The sequence below is a fragment of the Zonotrichia leucophrys genome, chromosome 9 (genome assembly GCF_028769735.1).
Source record: "Zonotrichia leucophrys gambelii isolate GWCS_2022_RI chromosome 9, RI_Zleu_2.0, whole genome shotgun sequence".
NCBI classification, from domain to species: domain Eukaryota; kingdom Metazoa; phylum Chordata; class Aves; order Passeriformes; family Passerellidae; genus Zonotrichia; species Zonotrichia leucophrys.
The window spans coordinates 19,659,346-19,683,344 of record NC_088179.1 but is presented as its reverse complement, the minus strand read 5'-3'; the positions used below and the strand labels follow the sequence as shown (position 1 = coordinate 19,683,344).

The 23,999-nt window shown below is 37.3% G+C and overlaps 1 protein-coding gene across 7 annotated transcripts in view; it reads left to right on the top strand.

Moving 5' to 3' along the window:
- NAALADL2 (N-acetylated alpha-linked acidic dipeptidase like 2) overlaps positions 1–23,999 on the top strand; it is a 410,218-nt gene that overhangs the window by 364,190 nt on the left and 22,029 nt on the right. For all 7 annotated transcript variants that reach the window (XM_064721341.1, XM_064721337.1, XM_064721340.1 and 4 more), the window contains one exon: positions 23,701–23,794. In XM_064721341.1, the coding sequence (XP_064577411.1) occupies positions 23,701–23,794 (94 nt within the window). The remainder of the gene's footprint in view (positions 1–23,700; positions 23,795–23,999) is intronic.

Here is a 23,999-nt window from a genome sequence, read left to right as displayed (position 1 = left end):
AGTGGCAGATAATCTTTACTTGAAATTCTCGTTCTGAATGGTTTTTCAACTGGTTGTGTATGACAAACTCGATGTATTCTCAGTGATAAAAACCTTCAAGATGTTTTTGTAACATAATCCTGTGCATGAAATTGTGCTCTGCCCTTGTCCTTTATTTTCTCCTGTTCTGTCTCCTAATATGTTGATGTGCAGGCAGTTCAGCTGTGTATAACTGAAAAGCACAATTAAATGTTTTTAAATAGATCTCCTGAAATGAAGGATTGCAAAATTAGCATGAAATCTTTCTTTTCAAATACAATTGGACAACATGAAGAAATTCTGTCAAATGTAGAAGTTATGAGCCAAAATTAGTGTATACTTTAAAAAAATTTATGATGAGTCAAAAAACAACATAAATGAAGCTATTACAAAATCCCAGGAAGAACAGCTTGTTTGTAGAGCTGGTTTTGTTACCAGTGTTGTCAAAAAGAGAGCATTGCCAGTTTGCTGAGACACTCAAGTATTAAAGCCTTCAGGACTCACACGCTCAAGTACAATCCCATTTTCCATTTGAGTCCAACAGAATAGATTCAAGCTTGTTGGTTTAATGAGATTTAATTAACCAACAGGAGTGATGACCCCACCCACCAGCGGTTCCTTGGGCCAGGGGTTGGGTTTTGTCTGTAGCAAACTAACCATAAAACCAAAGCAATATCAAAGATATACCTTCCTACAGTGGAAATGGTATTTCTGTTTCATAAGCAGAGATCATCTGATGGCTGTGAAGCTATTTTTTATTTTAATACCTTCTTGTAAAACTAATGGCTAGGAGTTTCATAAATTGCAGCCTAATTCCAACCATGCACATATAATATTGATTTTAAAAGGTACAGCATCTGGATCATCTGTTGAAATAATTTTAGTTCAAAATTTAAACTAGTATTACAAAGTACTGCATTTTGTACTGCAAGTGTTTCATGACAAGAATCCAGCAGCCAGTAAATGAAAAACAACATTTCAGAAGGGTAGAAGGGAAGAAAGATAGAAGTTGCTCTGGGGTAATGGAATAGTATATTCTAGTATGCTGCAGCCTTTTCCTCATCTAAAAGTGATATGACTGTGGAAATAGAGAGAAATTTCTTCAAAATCAGATTATCAATAAAACTGTATGTCCTGAATGGTGCTTACTTTGAGAAGTCATTCATAAAAATAGTAGTTTTTTCTTAGTAATGTGATAATTCTTCAATCTCAGAGAGTGCTTGTCTTTTCCTTAGATGAAAGAATAGCCCATTTATTTTACTGCTGAGATATAGAAGTAAAAGGTGTACATGGATATTGCTGAATATTCTGACACGGTGCCAAATTCTACTTAATCTGTTCTAAATGATCACAGATAAGCAGTAAAATAATCTCCATGTTGCTACCATCAGATGTGATCCATCCACACTTGGGTGCTAACTTCTTTATAGTAATCAAACTCTGAATGGATAATATTTATTTTCTTGAGACAAAACAGTTCTAATTCCCAAATGGCCAAATAAATGGCAACACATTTGCACCTAACTGAAGTTTTTTAATTTATTCAAAGCAGTTAATTAGCAAAGTTATTCTTCTGCTGGCTTATTTGAGCTGTGTATACACACAGACTTCATGAAATTAAATACTTGGAAAAAGATATTACTGAAGATTATCTACTCAATGATATTTTCTATATTTTTATAAGAAATGTTAAATGTAACACAAGTTTGTTTTTCATTTATTTAGAGAGTACTGACAGTTGTAGGCTCTGGCAAACTGGCAGACTTTTAATCACAGCTTTCCAAAATATCCAAGGCAACAAAAAATTCCCTGCCTTCTCAATTAGCTTATTTTTGCAACATATCATGATTATAAGGGGTGTATTGCTATTTTTTAAATACCGGCTTTAAAAAACAAAGGTGAAGAAAGTGTAATTTAATTTTTTTTTTCATTTCCTCTTTAAGGTGTTTACTTGAGATACCGTTTTGAGGAATCTATTTTTAATAACTTTGTGGCATCTGACAAGGTGCCAGCATTTCTTATAATTCAGATTTCACTTTTTAAAACTACTGATTAGTGCCCTCTGTTAGATAAATGCACCTGGAGTAAACAAATGAGCCCAATAATTTGATTATAATCCTGGTTCTGTGTACTTCAGTGAAGTTCACTCTGGTTTCACCCAGTATAGGAGCCAATGGTTGACATGAAGGGTTCATATAAAAATTATTTGTCAGTCTTTTAGCTGCTCATGAAGTGTTTGAGCCTGTGAGTGCAGGTGCACTCCTGGATTTTCAGGTACAAACTGAGAGGCAGCAGCTGCAGATCCAACTCTTTATATTCCAGAACAAAATGTGTAATGTTGGCTCTGTGAATGCCAGACCTGTTGGGAATTCAATTATAAACCACATTCTGGATGCTTGGTAATCCCCCAGCACTGTGCCATACTTGAGACAGGAATTCAGTCCCAAGGCTTAAAAGGAAGCAGAGGAGCACTCTGCAGACAAAAGGCTGAATACTTAATTTATGCAGCTGAAAAACTTGATTAGACTCAGTGGAATAAGTGCTCTGCTACAGAAGTTTTAAGTGTCATTAAAAAGCAAAATTGATTGAATCAACATGGAGAAAAAGTTCCTTTTTCTTGCCTTTATTTTCACTTCAAATAAGGAGAACATTCCCTTGTATGGGCAGAGCCTGGGGGCTCAGCACACCATACCCTTTCATTTTTGGGTACTGCTCTGTCATGAGAGGATTTGGCAAAAGAGTTTTTAATTGAAAGCCTGTTTGTAATATAAGGAATTATATAAATAGTGTTATAGTAAAACAATTTATATCAGTACTTAAAATGTAGCAACTTTCACTGTTACATATCTTGTTTTTAACATAATTTATTGACCTTATCATGGAGGAACATTTTTGAAATTTAAGTTGTCAGTTCAACTTTTTTCCTGCTTTTTACAAGTGTCTCAGGAAGTGTAAACAATTCTTAAAATAACAACAACCACTTTCTTCCACCTGTCGTTGCTGCATCACTTCTGATTCCCTGCCTCTTCCCTTGCTGTCACCTGTGTCCCATCAAACCCTGAGCTGAATGCCAAGTTTTAACACCTGCTGCTGGAATTGGATTTTCAAAAGGCTTTGAAGCTAATGTAATAATTAAGATTATCAGATGTCTCCATCGGGTGAAGGTTGCTGGGTCTGTGGTTCCCCAGTTCCCCTGAGCCAGTATGGAGTGAGCAGGGTCGGGTTTGATCTGACTGAAAAGGAACCATTTGGGTTCGCTGCTGGTTTTGCTCGAGGCTTTGTTTTGTTTGCAGCTCTCAGATCTGATGTGCCATTGGAGCTTTGGTGCCTGTGGGAGGATGAGAGTGAGAAGTGCATGGGGAGCTGGCACAGGGGTTGTTCCAGTGGCAGCAGAATTCCTGCGAGGCTTTGAAATTTGAACTGAAAGGGTGTTAAAAGTGGCCTGAGGAGGATTTGCTCTTTGCATGCCAGTTCTGTGGCAAGTTGATTCCTAGATCTGCTTAAAATTCATGCCTTAAATTTAAATAGTCCTTTCTGTGTATGTTGTTGATGTTATTCCAATAGAATTGTAGAAGAACCATGGCTAAACGTACCACATAATGAGAAATTGCTGTTTGTATAAAAGAACAAAACTCAACAACTGAGGTGCTTTGTGGATGGAGTATGATTTATTTTGAACTTTGAAGGCAAACATGAGAAACAGATTACAAAGACTTTTATGAAACTCATTATTACATCTGGACTTCCTGAACTCACTGTAGAAATTCTGATTGGAATTTATAGAACATGATTAAGAGTTAATGTGTAAGGGCTGTGTGTGTAATTTTAAATTCTGATACTTATGTCTGAGCTCCAAAACTGTGATTTAGAAATAAATCTATTGCTTGTACTGGCAAAGTGCTCAGGAAAAATCAAAAACTAATCAAAACTTTATTTAGGTTTTATTGGTAAGATTTACATATATGTTATGGTTTGTATAAATCTGTTGTGGGGTTTGTAAATAGGCTTTCATATTAGTAAATCCATTTGGACAATATTTGCTGAAAACCTAAGGGATATGCATTACTTGGCATTTAGGGAAGTATATGCTTTAGGGAAATTCCTAAAAATGCTTTTCTGTTTCAGTTCTGGCAACCTTTATGGTGAGTTATTGAAAACTGAGCTCTGTGAAAGCAGATTTGCATCTCCCACTTTTATTAGGGAACCACTGGTTTTATTTACCACTAATAAACTGGTTTCATGATGCAGCTTTAGTGTTGCTCAGTATCTAAAGAAAAATTAGTTCCTGTGCTGTGTGTTTAAGAAAGCTCCTTTTCAGAGTTAAATCAAACACAAATCTAGCCAAGCTCGACTTGCAGCATGGTTTGCTGTTTAGTTACTCGGACTGCAGTCTTTTTGCTGTGTGCTTTTCAATTTTTGCAAACTGTGTGGCTTTCCACAAGCTGTAGTTAAATAATCACAGTTTATCTAATTGGGGAAATCGCATTAATAAATGAAAGACAAATTAGTGTAATTTTTTTTTGACAGAAAGCTGTTTGTTCGAGGGCGCATGGTTTTGGTTAGAAAGGCACCACCAGATCATTCCTTTGTGCCTGATGATCTGGCTATAGAAAGAGATTGCACTATACAGACATTTAAAGGTTTTTGCTCTCCCATTCAAGACAAGGGCTGTCACCAGGAGGACAGAGCTGGTGGAAGGGCTGGAGCACAGCAGCAGCTGAGAGCTTTGGAGTTATCTTGTTGGGATAAAAGGAGGCTGAAGGGCAGGCTCCAGTGACGGGACTGAGGGAATGGTGCTGAGCTGTGCCAGGGCAGGTTAGAGTGGATATTAGAAAGCATTTCTTTACCAGGAGGGTGGTCAGACTTTGGAAGAGGCTTCCTAGAGGGGTGCTCGCTCCCCCAAGCCTGGCAGTGTTTAAAAGGCTTCTGTGCTGTGCCCTCAACAACATTCTGCAGCCTGGTCAGCCTTGGGGTGGCCAGGCAGTCACAGAATGATCCTTGCAGGTCCTTCCCAACAATTCCAAAAAATTCCAGTCTGAAACAATCCCATTCTGCTCCCTGTGGACACCTTCTGCCAGCCTTTTTCTTTAACACTATTCACAAGCCTGGAAAGGCCTGACAATGAGTTTTACACCAGCTCTGTGAAGTCTCATGGTTTATAATCTGGTTAGCCAGCACGTTTTTAATAATTGACTTTGGAAATTCACCTGTTCCAAATATCAGCACTAAGATTATACAAAGCAAAAGGATTGAACTCTTAGTGAGAAAAAAATTTTGTGAATCTGCTTCATCACTAGCTTTTACTTAAAATGGCAGCAAATAGAAATGCAGTTAGTGTGCCATGCCATGTCAGAGGTCTCATGCCATGGCATGAGAGGAAAGCACAGTGCTGCAAAATTCCTGCAATTCCTGCATTCCTCTGCAGCTGGTTCATGGGAACTTCCTTCTGATCCTACAGCAGTGCTCTGCCCTCAATCAACACTCTTATCTTGGCATAAAAACTAATAATTCATGTAGTCTCCAGTATTAACAGTAGCCATTCCTAACAGCTCTATTGTAATATAAAAAGTGCAACATGATAATGAATAAAAGATTATAAAATTATATGGGCACATTAAGACAGGTATGTGTGGTGGAATGGAAGATCTGATATGAGGAGCTGTTTAGCAACTGTTGCAAATACAATAAAAGCAGGGCTGCATGAAAGAACATGAGTGTGTCTTTACCATATGACTGGAAAGGAAGGATTAAATTTGAATTTAAATGAACACAGCCTGCAGAATATCCTGAGTTAAATCACGAGAATTTTGGAATCAATAATTTTCACATAGCAAAGAAATGCTTTAAGATTGAATATCTGGTCTCCCTGGTCAGTTCAAATTTGAATACTATTTATCTTTGGTGAAACTGTGATCCGAGAAAAAGTACTTCTCAGCTAGGAAAGGAGCACATAATGAGAAATATGTGGTGGAATAATTGACTGAACCCCTCCTTACAGCACAGTTTGATTCTGGGGTAATTGCAAGGCAAGGTTGGGCCTTTACATAAATATCATCTTTTTTTAAAGTGATGAAGAAAATGGGCCCACAGAAAGATTCTGTCTCAACTGACATGAGCAATATTCTTCTGAACTTGGAGTTCCAGCCAGTGCATTGCTTTTGATTGACATTTCTAAGGGAAATTTTAAGCTTTTTTCTTCATTTTTTCTTGAGATAAACTGAACAAACTTGCAGCTGACAGGATCTCATATGAGATCCTAATGAGGCAAAGAGAATGAAACATTTCTTTTTATGCTGAAGTGCCAAAACTGTAATGACATTGTATCATGGTTTTCAAAAAAATCCAAAGATAAAAAATCTTGCTTGTAACTCAATAGATATTTTGCATAATGTAGTGGACTGAATGCTGAATGTTCAGGAAACGAGTTAATCAAAACTCCTCTGTCTCATCTCTTTTTTCCTTTTTCATGAAGTTGGGAAACTTCCATTGTGTTCCCTTCCTCTTGCAGGAAGAAAATCTCTGTCCAGAGTAAAATCTCACAAGAGAGGAGAGAACTAATAATTTGGCAATATGGAATTATTTCTAATTGTGTTCTAAGTAACAATTTTTTTTTCCAGATAAAGTATGCTAAAGTGTTCATCTAAACCAGCCTATCTCAGAAACTCTGTGTTCTAAATGCTTCATGTATATCACTTCATTTTAAAATGAGCATTATCCTAAATTAGTAAGTTATTTGCTGCTCCAAACAGCACTACTATATCAATGAAACCCACATTAAAAAATAGTTAAATGTGAGAAAAGCTAAATAGTCCAAATGCAAAGTAGATTTTACTAAAGTATCAAATTTTTGTAAAAAAATAATATTAGGAATTTCACTTACTTCAAAACATCCTTCACTGAAAAAAAATTGATTCAACTAAATAAAATCGATTATTGAAATTTTCTTTTCGAAATTTCCCATTTTGTCTTGTTATGTAAACAATCATGATTGTTCTTTTTTCCACTAAGAATTTTGCTATATTTCTTTGAAAAGCTCCTCTTCTGTAGATTTTCTAGGCACAGTAAATTGCTGGTATGTTTTTCTGGTGGACTTTTAGGAGCAGAGATCAATACTTGCAAATTCATACAAAGTTTTTGGAAATAGCAAGCCCTTAGAAAATCTTACATTGCATAAAGTTGTTTCCCAGTATATTCTAATTTGGATCAGAAACCAAAGCAAGGAAGTGAGAGTCATGGTGAGGAGCACAAAAAAAGGAAATGTGTGGGTTTGATCAGTACGTTCCATTTTTTCTTTTTTCCCCCTGCTTGTAGTTCAGCTATGTTCTTTTATTCTGTTCTAGCATTTGAAGGGGAGAAAAAGAAGCAGAAATGATAGCAAGAATTTTGTATTTTTTCGGTATTGGGTTCTCAGTTGTCTTCTATAGAGTTATTTTATCCACTAGCCCAGTCCTGGGTTGGGGATAATTTTGCCACACAGTAGGAAATTATTAAACAAACCTAGGGGGCATGCAGCTGGGTGGGTTTTCGGTTTTGGTCTTTTTTTAGATGTCATCAAGAAACATTTTTTAAAGGTTTGTAATCTCTTTCTTCATCTTTTATCATGTTCATTGTGTTGCTGTTGGAAGCAGGATGATTCTGTTTGATGCTTGTGCTTTCTTTGCCTTAGTTACTATTAGGGCTTACATCTAAATTAAAGATAATTATGAGCATATATGAAATTAAAAACTTGCATTGAATCAGGAATGAATACATCCTTAGTGTATCACTCAGAAAAGCTGTGACATATGCTGCTGAAATATGTTTCATTTAATTAAAAACCTTCAAGTTTTGTACATTTCTGCTTGAATTGCTTCACTGATGTAGATCATAGAAGTAGAGCTGGTCTTGTGGGAATACTGTGGGAACAACAAAAACTACTTCTTTGTCTTAAAATACACCCTTTACTTGTCATGACTTTCTGGTGTCTCATTGAAAGGTATTTATATTTTCATGCCTTTTATCTTATTTAAGAAAAGGGGATTTCAGTGGAACATCTTAAAGCTCTAGAGCTTTTATAAGGAAAGGACATAATTGGCTGAATTACCACTGTCACAGTCCTCAGTGCAGTACAGCATTAATCTACAAACCTTGGCAGTGATCATTGGCTGGATATACATCCTAAACACACCAGGAAAGGCAATTCATTATTACACAAGAATTTGACTAAAATTGCTGGAAACTGAATCTCCAGATTCATGTTTGAGGAACCTACACAGCACTTCAGGTGTTACAACCTGGTTGTGCTGCTCCCTTTTTCTATGCTTGCCTACAGCATCTCAAAGCAGCTGTAAATGTCTGTGACACTGCAGGACATCTCCTCTGTCAGGCCAGGCTGGGCTAAGGGTGCCTTGTAAGCAGAACTCTCAAAAAGCTGCTGATGAGCATTTTCCATATTCTTATTCTCCTTTATTTCTTCCTTCTCGCATATTGTCAGGTGTAATCAGCTAAAGGTGTGTAAATTGCTTTGAGAGGACTGAGATATATAATACCTTGCATGATCATGTTTGTCTTCAGGATATTGCTTGCAAGTTGTGTTCCAGACCATCAGATAGTCTCACCTTAATTTTTAAACAGCAACTTCAAAGGAACATAATGGAGAACCCTTCTCCAATATAGCCCTGCACTGTCAAATATTATTTTAATTGAATTTCCCTTTAAACAGCTTCAGGTGTAAATTTAATTTCTCTGTAAACAGTTTAAAGTGTAAGCTTGCTTTTGCTTTTTTTAAAATTTTTTTATTTTAATTTTTATTTGAGGTATGTTTGTCCACAGTCTTTTTCAGGTACCCCATGCATTTCTGTTGGAGGCTGTTGGCAGGGTATTAACCTGAGGAGAGCTCTACTTCAGAGCTCAGCTTTTTCTCCATCTGAGCACAGGTCTTGTGTGTCACTCACAGGAGAAATATGGAAGCAGTCATGAAAAATTGGAAAGTAAACAGAAAGAAATACACTCGTTTGATTTACAGGCTGACACTTGTCATTTTCATGAGGAGGCAAAGAAAACAGTGAATTTCCAAAGGTTGTAAGAGTTGAACAGAGTACTTTTTAAAAATTTCTATGCTCAGCTTGGACAGTTCCCTAAAATTTTGTAGAAACTATAGTAAACACATCCTTGTAATTATGTTATTTCTACCAACTTTTGAGTTTTATTTTGAACTTGTGAAGCAATATAACCTTTTTGGAGGGCAACTAACCAATGTTTTTCCAACATGATTTTGAGTACTTATTGATTCATTGAAATATTGAAATCTTTCTTAATTAGAAGCAAAAAAAAAAAAGTTTATTCTTCTCATTTATTTCTTCTCATTCTTTGCATGAGCATTTCAAAGCTACTTGAACTTAAGCTAATTAATTCATTAGTAAAGTTCTATGAACTTCTAATTTTTGGATGTATGTTTTTTCTGTATTTTCTGAAAAACAGAACAAATCATTGGTGAGTATATATACTGTTGTAAAATCCTGCAGTCTCCTCTGATCCATAATTGTATTTCTTGGACTATTTTTATCATAATTTCCTTAGTTGAAGTGGACTTTCAAGCTTCCATTCTTGTATGACTGGGTAGGTAATAAAATTATTGAAGTGTGACTTGGAGAATGAGCAACTAATAACGTTAAATTTACTGTCTGCTCCAATAATTGTGGTTTTCAAAGTATCTCAAAAGGCAGTCTGGGAATCTTGCTTTTAGTGTCCATGTAAGGCAATACTTGAGATGATCTTGAGCCATGTGGTTTTAATAGGAAGATTTTTAATGTTAAGAAAGAAGTTCTTTCTCACTTTCAGTGTGGTTGGTTTAGTCCACTGAGTTGTGTTGCTTTTCTTGCTAGTCTTAGTGATTTTAATTCACAGAAAGTAATGAAGGAAAAAATGCAAACCACATCCTTTACACTGCTAAACAACCACAGTAATATGTTTAGAAAATGTATTGAGCTGCCTAATCCAAAGCTCATGGAAACTGAATGCAGGTTGATAGCAGTGGGATTTAATTAGGCTTGGCTGACTTTTTTTAACCCTTGTGTGTTAAATAGATCACTTTTCCTGAGAAGCAGATAGTGAGAGAAGGGTTGGCAATACCAGAGCTAAGGGCCAAGGCTGCCTGGTGTCCACTCACATCTTGGAACAATAATTACTTTTGAAAGGTTATTTCAAAGCTCAGCATCCATTTTCAGAGGGACTGGTGGCACTGGCAGATAAGCAGTGTGGGATCTTGCTGACTCCATCCATTTCAGTGACCAGCTGTATTTAGTACCTGGGGTGGAGAAACATTCTCCAGTTAACATCCCCAGCAATACAAAAGGATTATTTTTAGTGAACTAAAACACAAAATTAATTCCAGATTTTTTGTTGGTTTTTTTTCAAGTCAAGTTCCAGTCACACTGAGCAGTAAGACACAAGACTCTGATAAGAGTTCTGCTGACCTTCAGCGTTGAGAATAATGCTTGTAGGTAGTGCAGATGGCCACACTTGGGTGTTTTATTTGCATTCGTCTAGACAGACTTTGTGACATGCTGCTGACTTTCTCTCCCCTCAAATGTGAATTCAGAATGAAAATAAAATACCATGGATGAGATACTGTGAACCATTATGATAACTCATACTAATTGAAGTTAGATTTCAGGATTTATGAATTATCTCTGCTCATTAGATTAAGCTAAAGAACTTTGAGGTCATTTAGTCCATTCGTGCTGGTACAATATACTGACTTCCTTTCTTCCTAGGTTGTATTTAACTACGAAGAGAAAAGTCTTGTGCTGCTTTATTTGATGAGCTGTTCCACAATCCAAAATGACTTCTCACAAAGTTTTTTCCTTCTCTTGTTCAATTGAAATAGTTTTCCCTTAATTACATCACTTTTGGTTGTTTCTTTTAATTTTTCCTTGGAAACTCGAATTTCCTGTCACTACTGTGTTCTGAATTTCTTTAGTAAAAAAATTCTTTATTTTGAGATCAAAGAATTCTGATATACATTAGCACTTTAATTATAAGCTACAGAATGATAACTGAATGAATAGGGTGAAGGCTTTTTTAGACTAGCAGGGCTGACAATTAGAAAGGCTTTTGCATGACTTGCAGCACAGCCTATTCTTTTTTTTTTTTTTTTTTTGTTAAATATAGCTATTATTGTAAATGAAGATTAATAATCCCTAATAGCTACTGGGCTCTTTTAATGTAATATTCTTCACAAATAAACCCCTCAGCTTAGATGGTACTGGTGCCCCCCTTCACATCCCCTCTTTTGCAAATGTCATTTGTTACTTAAGCAGAGTAAGCAGAAAATTAACTCTGTTTTCAGTCAAGTTTAACCTCTGTCTCAGGGGCATGAGGGTTTTGTGCAGAGAATTGCTGGAGGACTGGAGGTAAAATAAATACTAACAAATCAGCATAATAGAGTGGTCTAATCTAATATTGTGTCTGGAGTCTGCTGTTCTTGGAATGGAGAATTTAAACATTTGGGAATGGGCAGACACAGTGATGCCTCCAGACTCCCTTGGGACAGTGACCCTCAGCAGGACCCAGCTGGCAGTGCTTAAAAACTGCCAGATTTAGCATCCTGTCCAGTTTCCCTGGTTCAAATATCTTGAGAGGTCAGTATTGGTAAAGTGAAATGGAGTTTAAGTGGTGTTAGGAAACTTGGAGTTACTTGTTACTCACTCATTTTGCCTGATGACTGAAATCTAAAATCTGCCATTTTCTAAAATTTGTCTGTAAGTAAAAACTATTTTTTTTCTTTAAACACAGTGTTAAATATGCATTCTGATCAATTCCTCATTCCAAAAACATCCCATATAATTATTATTGGATGAAACTTGGATGAATATATTGTTCATTAGGGTTCAGAATCTTGCAGCATTATCCTATACCCAAAAGATGAGAACAGTTCCTGGAAGGCTTTTTAGTTTTTCTGAAAATACAAGTGAAAAACTCGTAAAATGTGTTTTTGATGCATGATGTAGACATAGTGCAATATCTTCTAGAATTTTCACTCTGATATCAAAATTCTTTTGAAGATTATTTTTATTGAGTTTAAGGCTATTCGGAGTACATCAAATGCCTTTCCAAATGCTCAGAGTACATACACATTGCCTTTCTACTGGCTGGGGGAGGGGGAATGCTCAGATTCTAGAAAGTCTTCATTTATTTTAAAATATGAAAAATAATATTATGTAATTGCATCTGTCTTCAGTTTTAACATATGGAAGAGCTTTGAGATGAGTTTTTCTCTGATCTGTGAATGGAAGTGCACTTACACACATGCATGCCTGTATCACTTTGGATGCTCCCACTAATTTAATTGTTCACTCTGGGTCAGTGCCATATTCCACAGCACTTTTTTCAGTTTGGGGCAAATTATGTCAAATTTAGAATTCTACATAATATGGGGGAAGTTATGTTGAATGCACAGATTACAATATGCTAAAGGATGTTTTAGGATTCTGATACATTTTTATTCTAGAGAATCCTTTTAATTCCATCCTTTTTTTCCCTGACCTCATGATCAAACCATTTCTCTGCATTGTAATTGTCTCTTATCTTGACATATTTGCCTTGCAAGTCTTTTTTCCTCCTGTAATCCATCTACAGTGTTATATCAAAATGATGTTCCTCAGCTGTCCTTTTAATCTTCTCCTCTTCCAGACATTGCCCAGGCTCCTGTTGATGGTCTGCAGCAAATTCCAACTTGAATTTTTTCTAAATAGTTTGCTTGCTAAATATTCCAGACTCCATCTGTTTCACTCTCCAGACTCCTCAAATACTTCCTTTTCATCTTACCTTTCACTACAATGATCACATCTTCACTCTTGTTGTCCTTGCACACCCTTGTTGTCCTTCTGTTTGGAAAACCAGTATATTAAGTATTTTAAGTATTGTATTACTGCAGTATTGTAAGATTATATTCTGTTAAAATGTTCTTCTCTGTGTAATATTTGCTGTTTCCATCAGATCATGCTGCTTTGTCCCTTTAACACAGAACCCACCTAAGGATACAGTAGAGTGAAATGGCCATCATAATTTAATGATTTTAGTAACAGGTGTATGATTATGGACCCAGATGTGCCAATAAATCTCAATTTTACCTTCAGATACTTTGATTTTTACAGCTAGGGCTCCTTATGAATTTCAAGGGCCATTCTATGACCTGAGTTTCCTTTCTCTGTTTATATAAATACTCTGTAATGGGAAAGATTATTTATTTTGTCTTCAATCATTGTTTTTCAGGGACAAGTTAGAAAGATGAGAGAGTTTCTTTTTCAGGTGAAATGGCTGTCTCAGGAACATGCCAGCTAATTATAAAATACTTCAGCAAGTTCATCAAACTGACCTGGGATTTCCTAAGACTCAAAGGGTTTGTCAGACTTGGCATTTCCCCCAAGCCTGAGGGGAGGTTGCTCAGCCCAAACACATTCATCTTTAATTAATGTTTTCTTTTTAAAATAAAACAAGCAACCTTACCCCACCTTTGTTTGTGAAGTTATACTGTTTAATTATAGATCTCCTTTTGAGGTTCAAATTTCAAATTATTACTGTAAGTCAACTGATTACTTCTTGTTTTAGTTACATTGAAAATTAAATGTTCTGATACCAAAAACTGGTGGGAAAAAATTCACAGAAATTCCAGCTTTGAGTTCTGATACTTGTAAGAAGCTTAAATACATTTTTGGCTTGGTAAATCCCATGCAAGTAAATCCGAGAGCAGAATCTAACCCTAATTGAAGTAATTGCCTAAGAAGGAAATTGAGGCTGTTTGTGGAAGCTGCAGCAGATACTGGTGTCTGGGGTAGCCCCAGTGAATTCTCCCCTGAGGTGGAATGTGCCTTTGATGTTGATGGGTCTTTTCTGTGAGCTCTGTGCTGCAGCAGGAGGCATTTTCAGCCTCCCTGGGATGCTCAGCGCTGTGGGTCACTGGTGTCTCTCCCTCAGGGCCCGTCTGTCGTGTTTAATGAACTGTCACTGCTCCAGTCCTGACTGATTAGAGCGACCTGAGGGGAAAAATTCGTTGTACCTTTGCTTCAAGAGATGGCAAGAGAGAAAAGAGCAGTGTTTTCTCTGTATAACTATTAAATATCCCAGCTTTTCTGAGTTTGAGAGGATAGCGAGACTTTAATATGTAATGTCATTAATCTTTCCATAATGCTTGTTCTGTTGAGTATGCTGAATTGACTGTCCAAGTTTGACAAGTTCCTCAAGGAACTATTTCCTCAACCCATCGTGGATGATTTTCTTTAGTTGTTTCAACTCCTAAATTCTGTTTCTTTCTTTCTTTCATTGTCCCTGGTTTGCCCTAAATTCTGTCTAAGGACTGGCTGCTGCCTAGCATATATTCTTCTTTCAGTATGGCCACTTAGAAGACATAATTGCAAATAAAATTTGGGCTATTCAGAGGCTCCTCTAATAGCATTTCCTCATCCTCATCTCACAATCTCCACAGTCAGGTCTGATTCATTTTGAAGGTCATGCAATGCAAAATTTAAGAATGGTGGTATATTAATGCATCTTAGTCCTGATATTGTGATCATTAATGTTGAAAAAATGTATAAATGAAATTGAGATAGATGAAAAAAAGTAGAAAAAATGTATTGTCACAATAATGGAAGAAAAATAATAATGAACATCAAGGAGAATGACTGTTCGGTGCTGAAGCAGATTATATGCATTATTTTAATTAAGAGTGCTTAATAGTACATATGGTTTCCCTTGAATAATAATTGCATGCTGATGAAGTATGATTAGAGACTTTTTTTTTCGGAGTTCAATTAAATCAAATCCATTTCTGTAAAAGGAGAGTGATTAAAAAGATGATATCAAGGTCTAAACTGAAGGCTGTGGCTGAAGCTTCCTATTGCAGATTTCTTTATTATCACTCTCCTCTGATGACTATTATCTAGTTTTTAACAATGCCACAAGTTTCTGACTGAGTCCTGCAGATTGAGCAGAAGAAGTGGCTTTACAGATCAAATGGAAACTTGGGAAGTCCTTGGATGTCCTTGGATGTGTGATCCTGGGGTTGTTTCCAGCCTGGGAAGACTCTTGGTTCATGCCTGTGTCTTGAAGCATGTCAGGAGATTATCTGTGATTATCAGGGCTCTGAGACAACACACTGTTTTCTGGGCTGATCTGTTTCTGTGTAGTGCTTGTGAACCTGGGTGATTAAATGCAGACTTGCACTGCTGTTTCTTTTCTCTCTAAGTCATTTCTGTCTGCCTTGGAAGGCTCCGAGACCAGCAGGGCCCAGCCAACTGTCTGGCAACTGTTAACAGAATTATCAATTATCTTCTGCAGTCCCATCATCTTGGGCTTTGATTATCCTGTGAGGAAGGAGGGCTGCTGGTGCTGACATCCTGATTGGTGCCCTAAACACACGCACGAGGCAGGGGAAGGGAATGATGCTCATTATCTGCGAGCAAACGCAGGGAAGGCTGTCCAGTAGAATGGGAGATTGTGGTGTCCAGGCTCTTAATCACAGCCTGGTTTGTGTTTCATACCAGTCCACAGCAATCTGCACTGATGCCTCCTGTCTGTTATTCTGAGGGGACTTTTACTTTCTTTGCTTCAAACTTCCCTTTATAACAAGGAAAAAATGCATCTTTTTGTGCTTAAGCGTGTGCACTGATAGCTAACTGCATGTTTTACCCTGCAAATAGCTCTATTACACATGCAAATAAAGAAAATTTTGGTTTAAGGTAATTAACATCTGTCCAAGATGCAATTTCTGTACATGATCATTGTCATTGGAGATCTTTCACTCTGATCTATGGAGATAAATTTTGCTTCATATTTCATTATATATTTCTCTTTGTATCAGAACAGTAGGTAAATCTGTTTCTTCAGGACTGTGTGTAGCCAGCTTTAGGCAGCTAAAAATCCTTTTTTCAAAAGGATCCAGCACTGCTTCCCTCTCCTTTTCCTCACCTGAAGAGGGGCAGGGAATGAAAGAATCTAAGAGGTCATTTCCAGTGCAGTGATGGTACCTGGGTTTATGGGAATGCCATGTGCAAATCATTCTGCCTTAAAGCAAACTTTTCAGTATTTGTCCTCCTCAGAGACCACCGGAGCAACTGGACTTTAACACTGGAGCTAAAAGAGAATTAAGACTAGAGCAAATTTTTAAATTCTCTGTAAGAAATCCAGCATGAGGGTTTGTGAAGATTTAAAGATTGGTATTTTCATGGTGTGGCCTCCTTAGCCACAGCTCAAGAAGTGCAGAAGTCCATTCTGCTGCATCCTTTTGCATGCTCATAGCCATGCACACTGGGGAAAAGTCTAATTCTTTTTCCTAAGATTTTAATCTAGTGTCCCTTTAGAAGTTAATTCAACACTGTCTTTGCATTCAGATACCATGAGAATTTGACATGCATAAATATTAAATAGATTAGAAAATCATCATTTTGAGATTATTGCTGCTTACGTTTATGTGCTCCACAGTTGACTCCATGGCTTGCTGTGTAAGCAGCAGCCCTGTGCAGACAGAAAGTGGCTCTGCCTCAGCTCCAAACAAACTGGGTTGAGCTCAGGTTCATGTGCACAGTGCCAAGCCTAACTCAATAAAGGCATTATCTTGGAAAGGAGTTCAGCATCCCTATTCTCTGCCCCTGCAGAAACAAGAGCCTGAGAACTGCCAAAAATGGGCCGGGCTCTGACTGTGTGAGGAGCAGCAGGATGGGGATAGAAGGTAGGAGTGGAAAGAAACTCTGGAGAGTATCTAGGAGTTATAACCCAGGGCATAGGGAATCAATCCTCACTATAAATTAATGCAATTTAAAATAATTTTAGTAGAATTTTATAAAATCCTGAGTTGGAAGTGATCTACAAGGATCATCAAAGTCCAACTCCTGGGACAATCCCATCAATCACACATGATATTAGAAAATTCACATAAAAGCATTTAGATACACAAAAAATATCAACAATCTCCATATATTTATATATGTAATCTGAAAAGCAGTAATTTCTATAAGTACACAAAAAGCAAAGCAGAGATAAGTACGAGTTTCTTTTTGTGCAAGAAACTGAATGTAGTGGGATCAATGATCACTCCCAGCTGTGAATGAAATCCATACAAAATATAATTTAATTGTTCTAAGTGCTGTGTATTACTAAATTGGCCAATAAATTAGATCTTAAGCAAATTATTCACTTAAGAGGATACTTTTGACCTTAATTTATCAGTGCCTCAGAACCTCATCATGAATCATGCAGAAAACATAGTGTATGATCATGTAAATAGAGATCTGTATTCCAGAGCCAGCCCAAGCTACCACAGTCCTGGATTATCTAAATATGGAATTTTGGGGATTCCTAGTGCTGTGTACCACCCTAATACAAACAGTCAAGTGCTGCTTGCTGTGCACAGGATACCTGAAGAGAGGGAAAGTCCATGTTTTATTTGCAATCACTTTTATTTCCTAATCAATAGTTTCTGTGCTAAGAGTAAATAAAACAATATTAAATTATTTGGAGGTGAGGGAGGGGGGCGTTGAAATGAAATGTTTAATATTTGCAAGAAGTCCCACTTTCCTTGTTCAGAAATTGGTATTTCTGATGAATTGCTGTGCTCTGGTTCACCTCCTGTAGCACAGACTCTCCATAGTCCTTTCTCAGAGAGCCCTCTACTGTCCTAAAATACAGCATGTGCCATTCAGTGTGTGATACCCAAAATACCATTTGATCTGAGGTGCGAATACATCCCCTTGTGCCAAGGTAGATTTCAATAAGGGAAAAAAGAAAACAACCCAAAAAACAAACAACAAACACATGGTGTTACTGAATATTTAAGAAATCTGAATTTTTGAAGTTTGACAACTTCAGTGCAAAATGAACATGTTTATGGGCAGATTTCTGTTTCTCTGCCTAACCATGGGAATGTGGTTTTCAGAGACATAGAGGCTCAAAGAACTGGTTGTTTTCTCATGTTCCTGCCTCTGATTTTTCTTGTGTGAATCAGTTAATTTTTTTGAAAGGTGATGAATATAAAAAAAACCCCTGCTGTGTAGACTGATTTTGCAGGAAATTTTTCCACAGTAAATTAAGATCCCACTATTAAAAATGCTCATTAATTTATCATGAGTCTCACGACTGCTGCCATTCGTCTGGTAACACTAGGTGCTGAAATTTTTATTGCCAGCGAATCAGAGATTTCATTTAAATAGACTCAATTTCTCATGTTTAATTAAGGAAGTTGAGTGGATAGGGGGAACCAGAAGCAGCATATTCATGAAATTTGCCTGTATTAATAAAAATATTTCTTCAGTTTTGCACGGTGGAGAAGGTGAGGAAGGCTGATTGGTTTAACATTTGAGATTACTAATACTGTGTTTCTGAGAGGGGATCTTAATATATGCAGATATTCATTCCTTATTTACATGGGTGTGGAGGCTGAAGCTGTTGTTTATAGTTGGTTTAATGTCAGAAGATCTCAGCAGGTCACTCTGCTCATCAGTGTGTGTGGGAAGAGAGACCCTTGATGCAAAAGATGAACACCTGAGATTAAACAGTGCAACAGCCAGTCACCAAAGTTAAACCTTTCCTCTCACCTTAAGGAAGGAACAAGAGGAAAAAACTTGTTATTTTCAACACAGTGTCACTGATTCCTCTAACAGCACAGAATTCTGCCATGTTCCTTCCCCATCCATGAATCCCAGGGGTGATGTATGAAGGGAGAAGTGCCAGGTGTGAGGGCAAATGTGAGTTGAAAAAAATACTGCTGATATCAGAGGAAGGTGAGGCTCAGAGCTGGATTCCCAAGGATTGTTTGGGTCTGTAGCCCGCAGGCTTAGGGATGGGTAATGTTGAGTTTGTAGCTGAGAATCTGCACAGATTTACCACGCTACCAGGTCACATTGCCTCTCCTCTCACATGGTTTGTCGTGGTTTGGGTGGATAAGCTGCCACATGTGTGCTGCTTTCCTCTGGAAGTGCACAGATGTCAGTAAAGTGTGGTTAACATGCATAGAATAAAATTTAAAAAGTGTGTTGCAGAGGCATAGGGCTTGAAATGCAGAGGAGTTGGTGCTGCACAACTCAGGTTTCAAGCATCTGAGCCTAATTGTTTCCAGCAGGTAAAACTGGAGTACAGCACTGCTGAAGACATTGTTTACAGAAGGATAAACATGGCAGTTTACCTGATTTTTTAAGTTATGTTGTTTGTAACCTGGCATATGAAGAGATCTGAGATGTCTGTTTAGATTTTAACACTCCTAATGTAACTAAAAATGTCCTAAAGGCTCAGCACTTCCACCCACTGAGGTTGGTATGGCACAGTTTCAAATTCCACTGAACAAAAAAACAAAAAAAAAAACCCCAAGATTGGTGTGTAAACTTCTGTGTCAAAGAAATTCCTGCACGCTGGTGTTTATTCTAGCAGATTGATCTCTCTCACGCATAATATTTTCATATCTTCATATCCACTAATGCTTTAATTATATGCTTTATATATGCTTTAAATATGCTTTAATTTTATTCCTCTGTGGCAGAATGGAGGATGGGTGGCTGTGCCTGCCTTGTCAGAAAAACCAGCCAGCACCTGAGGCATGTCCCTGCAAGGCAGGCTCAGGAGCAGCAGGCCCCCAAAGCAGAACTGAATTGTGCAACAGAGACTCTGTGGAGCCCTTCACATTTATCTAGCCTGGGCTTAAAGTATTCATATTTTTAAAAAAAAATTAAATTTGGGTGCCAGGAGATATCCTTTATGCTGCTAGTAGGCAGCTTGGATGTTTGAGGAAGAAAGTTGTGTTTTGAACACTGGGTTTAACTCCCTGAGAAAACAGCTGTGACATACAAAAAACCCCAACCTGTGATGAATCCCCCCGAACTCCACTTTATTTCATTTCCGTATTTGCATTGTAAAACAGCTAAACTGGTAATGTATGTTTATAATTTATATAGAGGAACATATTGTGTGCATTTAATCCAGGTATTTTTTTTATGTCACAGTCTTTTAGAAAGTGTTGTGGATCCATCTGATGTTCCTGAAAATTGGATTTTATAGTCAAATTAGGTTCATAGATAGGTAGAATTGCAAGAATGCATAGTTCCTGAAGGAATAGTTTGTAAAACTCTGGAAGAGAAAAAGCCTACAATGTCACTTGGAAATGTCACATGATAATGAATCATCTTTAACACCAGCATTTTTTTTAAGTTTGTGATTTTTCCTTTTATCTTTTGGGTCCTACACAGTGTCAGAGAAGTAAAAGCAGGGACAGCAATTATTTCCTTCCTACAAAGATGTTTATGCCTTTATGTAAAAGACCTTGAAATAATGTTACTTTGCTATAAAGCTGTTTTAAATATTCAGATTTGTTTTGCAGTATGCATTCAATTACAGAATGGTTTGAGTTGGAAGGGACCTTAAAACTCATCTTTGAGCTTTGCCATGGGCAGGGACACCTTCCACTGTCCCAGGTGGCTCCAAGCCCTGTCCAACCTGGCCTTGGACATTTCCAGGGATCCAGGGGCAGCCACAGCTTCTCTGGGCAACTCTGCCTCCCCACCCCCATAGAGAACAAATAAGTACAACTCTACAATTATTGTTACATTTTACATTAGTACTTATTTTTTAAGTAATTGGAAGTTCATCAAATAAATTTTCATTTACTGAAAAACACCTTTCTCACAGCTGAGTGCATTGTTAGTCATTATTTTTCCTTTTTAAAATAGAAAGAAAATCATTATGGGATGAATTAGCATTTGAACTCTTAAGATCTTTTCTTAGACTTGATAATTGTATAAATGTTACATCACTTATTGTGTATTGTACGTGTATTATGTGTAAATGCTGTTTGAGAAGTTGTCATTAGTGTTTTAACCACTTCAGTATGGGAATAGAATCAATCATGCTGCTTTAGCTTTTTACTGCATGAGAAAATTGTTGTCTTTACTCTTAGCTAAATTATTCTTGCATTTAATAATTCAGTAGTCAGTCTGATGCATTTTTCACCTGGGAAAAGGGGGCCAAAGCTTGTCTTTATTTTCCATGTATATTCAGTGTTGCGCTCGGGGGAATGGTATATCCAAAAATAAGACTATAAATAAGAAATCAGTAGCCTTTTCTGTCTTGCTGCTTTATGTGGGTTTGATATATGCTCCTGCAGCATTATTACTTACTCTGTTCAAATCAATGCTCTGAGCTTTCCTTTACATGATTGATTCCTTCCAGATTAGCCCACGAAGTACGTGATTTAATAAACACCACTGCTACCTGTTTGCTAACACACAGATGTCTGCAGTGCTACACAGAGACTGTAAAATTTCTAAAAGTGCTTCAGTCAGTCATAAGATTTGGATGGTATCACTTTATTTAAGTAGGAAAAAGAAAACAGATTTGGTCTGCTGTAGTGGAAAGCAAACTAAAATTCCTTGGAAGAAACAGAAATAAGGCAAGAATTCATTAAAATGAAGGCAGATTCTGCAGGAGATAATGATATAAAGGAAAGTTGCTTACTAGGGTATTGTCCTCGTTAAATGACACTTTCCTGCTTCACAAAAGAAGCATTTTTCCCTTGCTTTTGTGTTCTTAAAAATTGTGGTAGCAGATTGTAAACTATCAGCAACAACATTACAACTGCTGATGTCACTTCCTACAATACCTATGGATATGTATTTTTATTACCATTTAGTGAAAGTTTTAGCAGAAATGGGCTGTCAAGGAAGAATTTAAATGTTCTGTAGTGCTGTCCTGGGGTTCAGTGGGCCCAGGTAGAATACCTGGTTTTTATTAGGACGTTATTTCAGTGTCACAGTTGCTTATCTGTAACAGCTCACAGGGTGCTCATGTTCTGGCCAGTATCTCTTGCAAGAGTTCCATGCAGGACATGGAAGGATTTTTTGTGTCATTTGGATATTTAGAACCAGATTTTTTACAGTTGCTTCTGGCTGGATTATATGGACCTGGTATAGGTGCAGTCTGCCCTTACATTTTCATTTTTTGTCTTTCCATAATACCTCTGTGATATCTCTGAGTGCTTTTTTAGTGCTTTCTTTTTAGTGCTTTCCAGGCAATTTTTGTGTATAATTACTAATAGATAATGTAATGGCCTTTGAGCATTAATGGCCTGAGGATCTGAAAAGTTTCTTCATAAGAAGTTACTGTGTAATACTTTTACACAGCTGTCCAGACATAGTATTTTTTATCTTTGAATTCACTCTTAGTTCTTTGTTTTTCCTGATAATGGCCTGACACATAACATTATTCCTCTCTACATTTTCTCTCTCTATATAAGGCAGGGTTTTTTACCTTCATGCCTTCTGTGATATTGTTTTCTGTGGAGGTAAATGTCCATAGCTTCCCATCTGTGCTCAGATGTGGGCTGCAGTCTGATACACACCATATTCCCTCAGTCTCTGTACCCAAACCAGTCTGTGGCCAGGTCATTTCTTCTGTGCTTTCTGAGAAATGTGAGGTTCTATTAATCTTTCTCCAGGAAACTTGTATTTCTGATATTACCCTGCTTTCATCCACTTTCCTGGGAGATGGTTTTCCTTTTCAATTGCTGTACTATTGTTTTTAATATTACTGAGGCTTGTTGTCTTTTCCAGCTACTTTCTATTGTAAAATTAAAATGCTACTTTTGGCACAGAAACTATCATATTGCTTTTGAAGGATAGATATTATTATTGCTCCCCCAACACCTTGGGAGGAATTGTACAATATGATTCTATTCAGTCCACATTTTTATCAACATGGTCACCATCACCTGCAGCCATCATTCCATTTTTAGAGAACAGCCTTACAGGTATTTTTTCCCTTTTTGCAATATCAATATATGAAGAAGATGGATGAAAGTTTCTTGCATGTTTTTGTCAGTGTGTTTTTATAACTCCCACGAACAGTGATGGACTTGGCAGCCTGGAGACTGAAATCCTCTGTTTAATCACAGCTAGGTGTAGTTCAGCAGAAAGATGTATTTCTATACACAGCCCCTGTAGCATGTCTAAGCCTTGAGCTGGGGAACTGACCTTCTGTAAACAGCAAAAAGCTCTCAGGCCTCTCAGCCCCTGCCTTATCTGGGAGCTGTTGAAAAAGAAGCATTCATGCCATTGAGTTTTTGTGACAGGTGCTGACATCTAGTCTGGAGTGGGCTGAGAGCTCTCTTTGGGAAATTTCTTTCCCTGAGTTCCTGAGAGAAAGCAGTGTTCTGTCCAGCCTGGGAGTTGTACATCTGCGTGCATCGAGTTGTCACATAACACTTCTAAAGGCAGTGGCTTCTCAGGCCAGCTTGCATTTAGCCCTAGGCTTGATCCTCTCATCATTAATGTCTGTGATTCTTTATTTTCGTTGTGAAAACTCTCAAAATCCAGTAGCTGAGACCAGAGAACTAAGTAAAACTGTACACTTCATTCCCATGTTTAGAATATTGAGATATTTTATTTGAAAACAAAGCAAAAATGTCCTCCAGAGAATCCTGCAACATTCTGAGCCCAGAGAAGACACACTGCACAGAATTGTTGTGTTGGTCATAAATTGTATTCTCTGAACATTTTGTAGTGATGTACAGAAAAGCAATGGTCCTGGTCATATTCCTTTTCATAAATTTGTACTTATTTCCCTGAAAATCCAATGTAATGAAAAAACGTGCTATTCCAGAAGAAGTGCTCGCTATTAAATCTGCTGGAAATAATTTGACTGGGTTTTGGGTCTTTTTGTATTTTTCAGCTAACAGGACAAGTGACTTTGCAAATTGCCACTGCTCCAGTTTTGCCGTTTAATGCCCTCGACATCGCGTTAGAAGTTCAGAACAGTCTGAAAGGTAATTTTCATTAGAGGAATATTGTTCTCCATTATTACAGGGGGGGAAAGGCATCATCTAATCCCTGATACATATTTTCAATACTTGAATAATAGCCAGTGATTTTACTAGTTAAATAGGGCCATTATAGAATGCTGAATAAAACCCAGTTTTGGTGCTAAAGAAAGCCACACAGTTTTTAGATTTCTTCTGACGTTACTTTGTC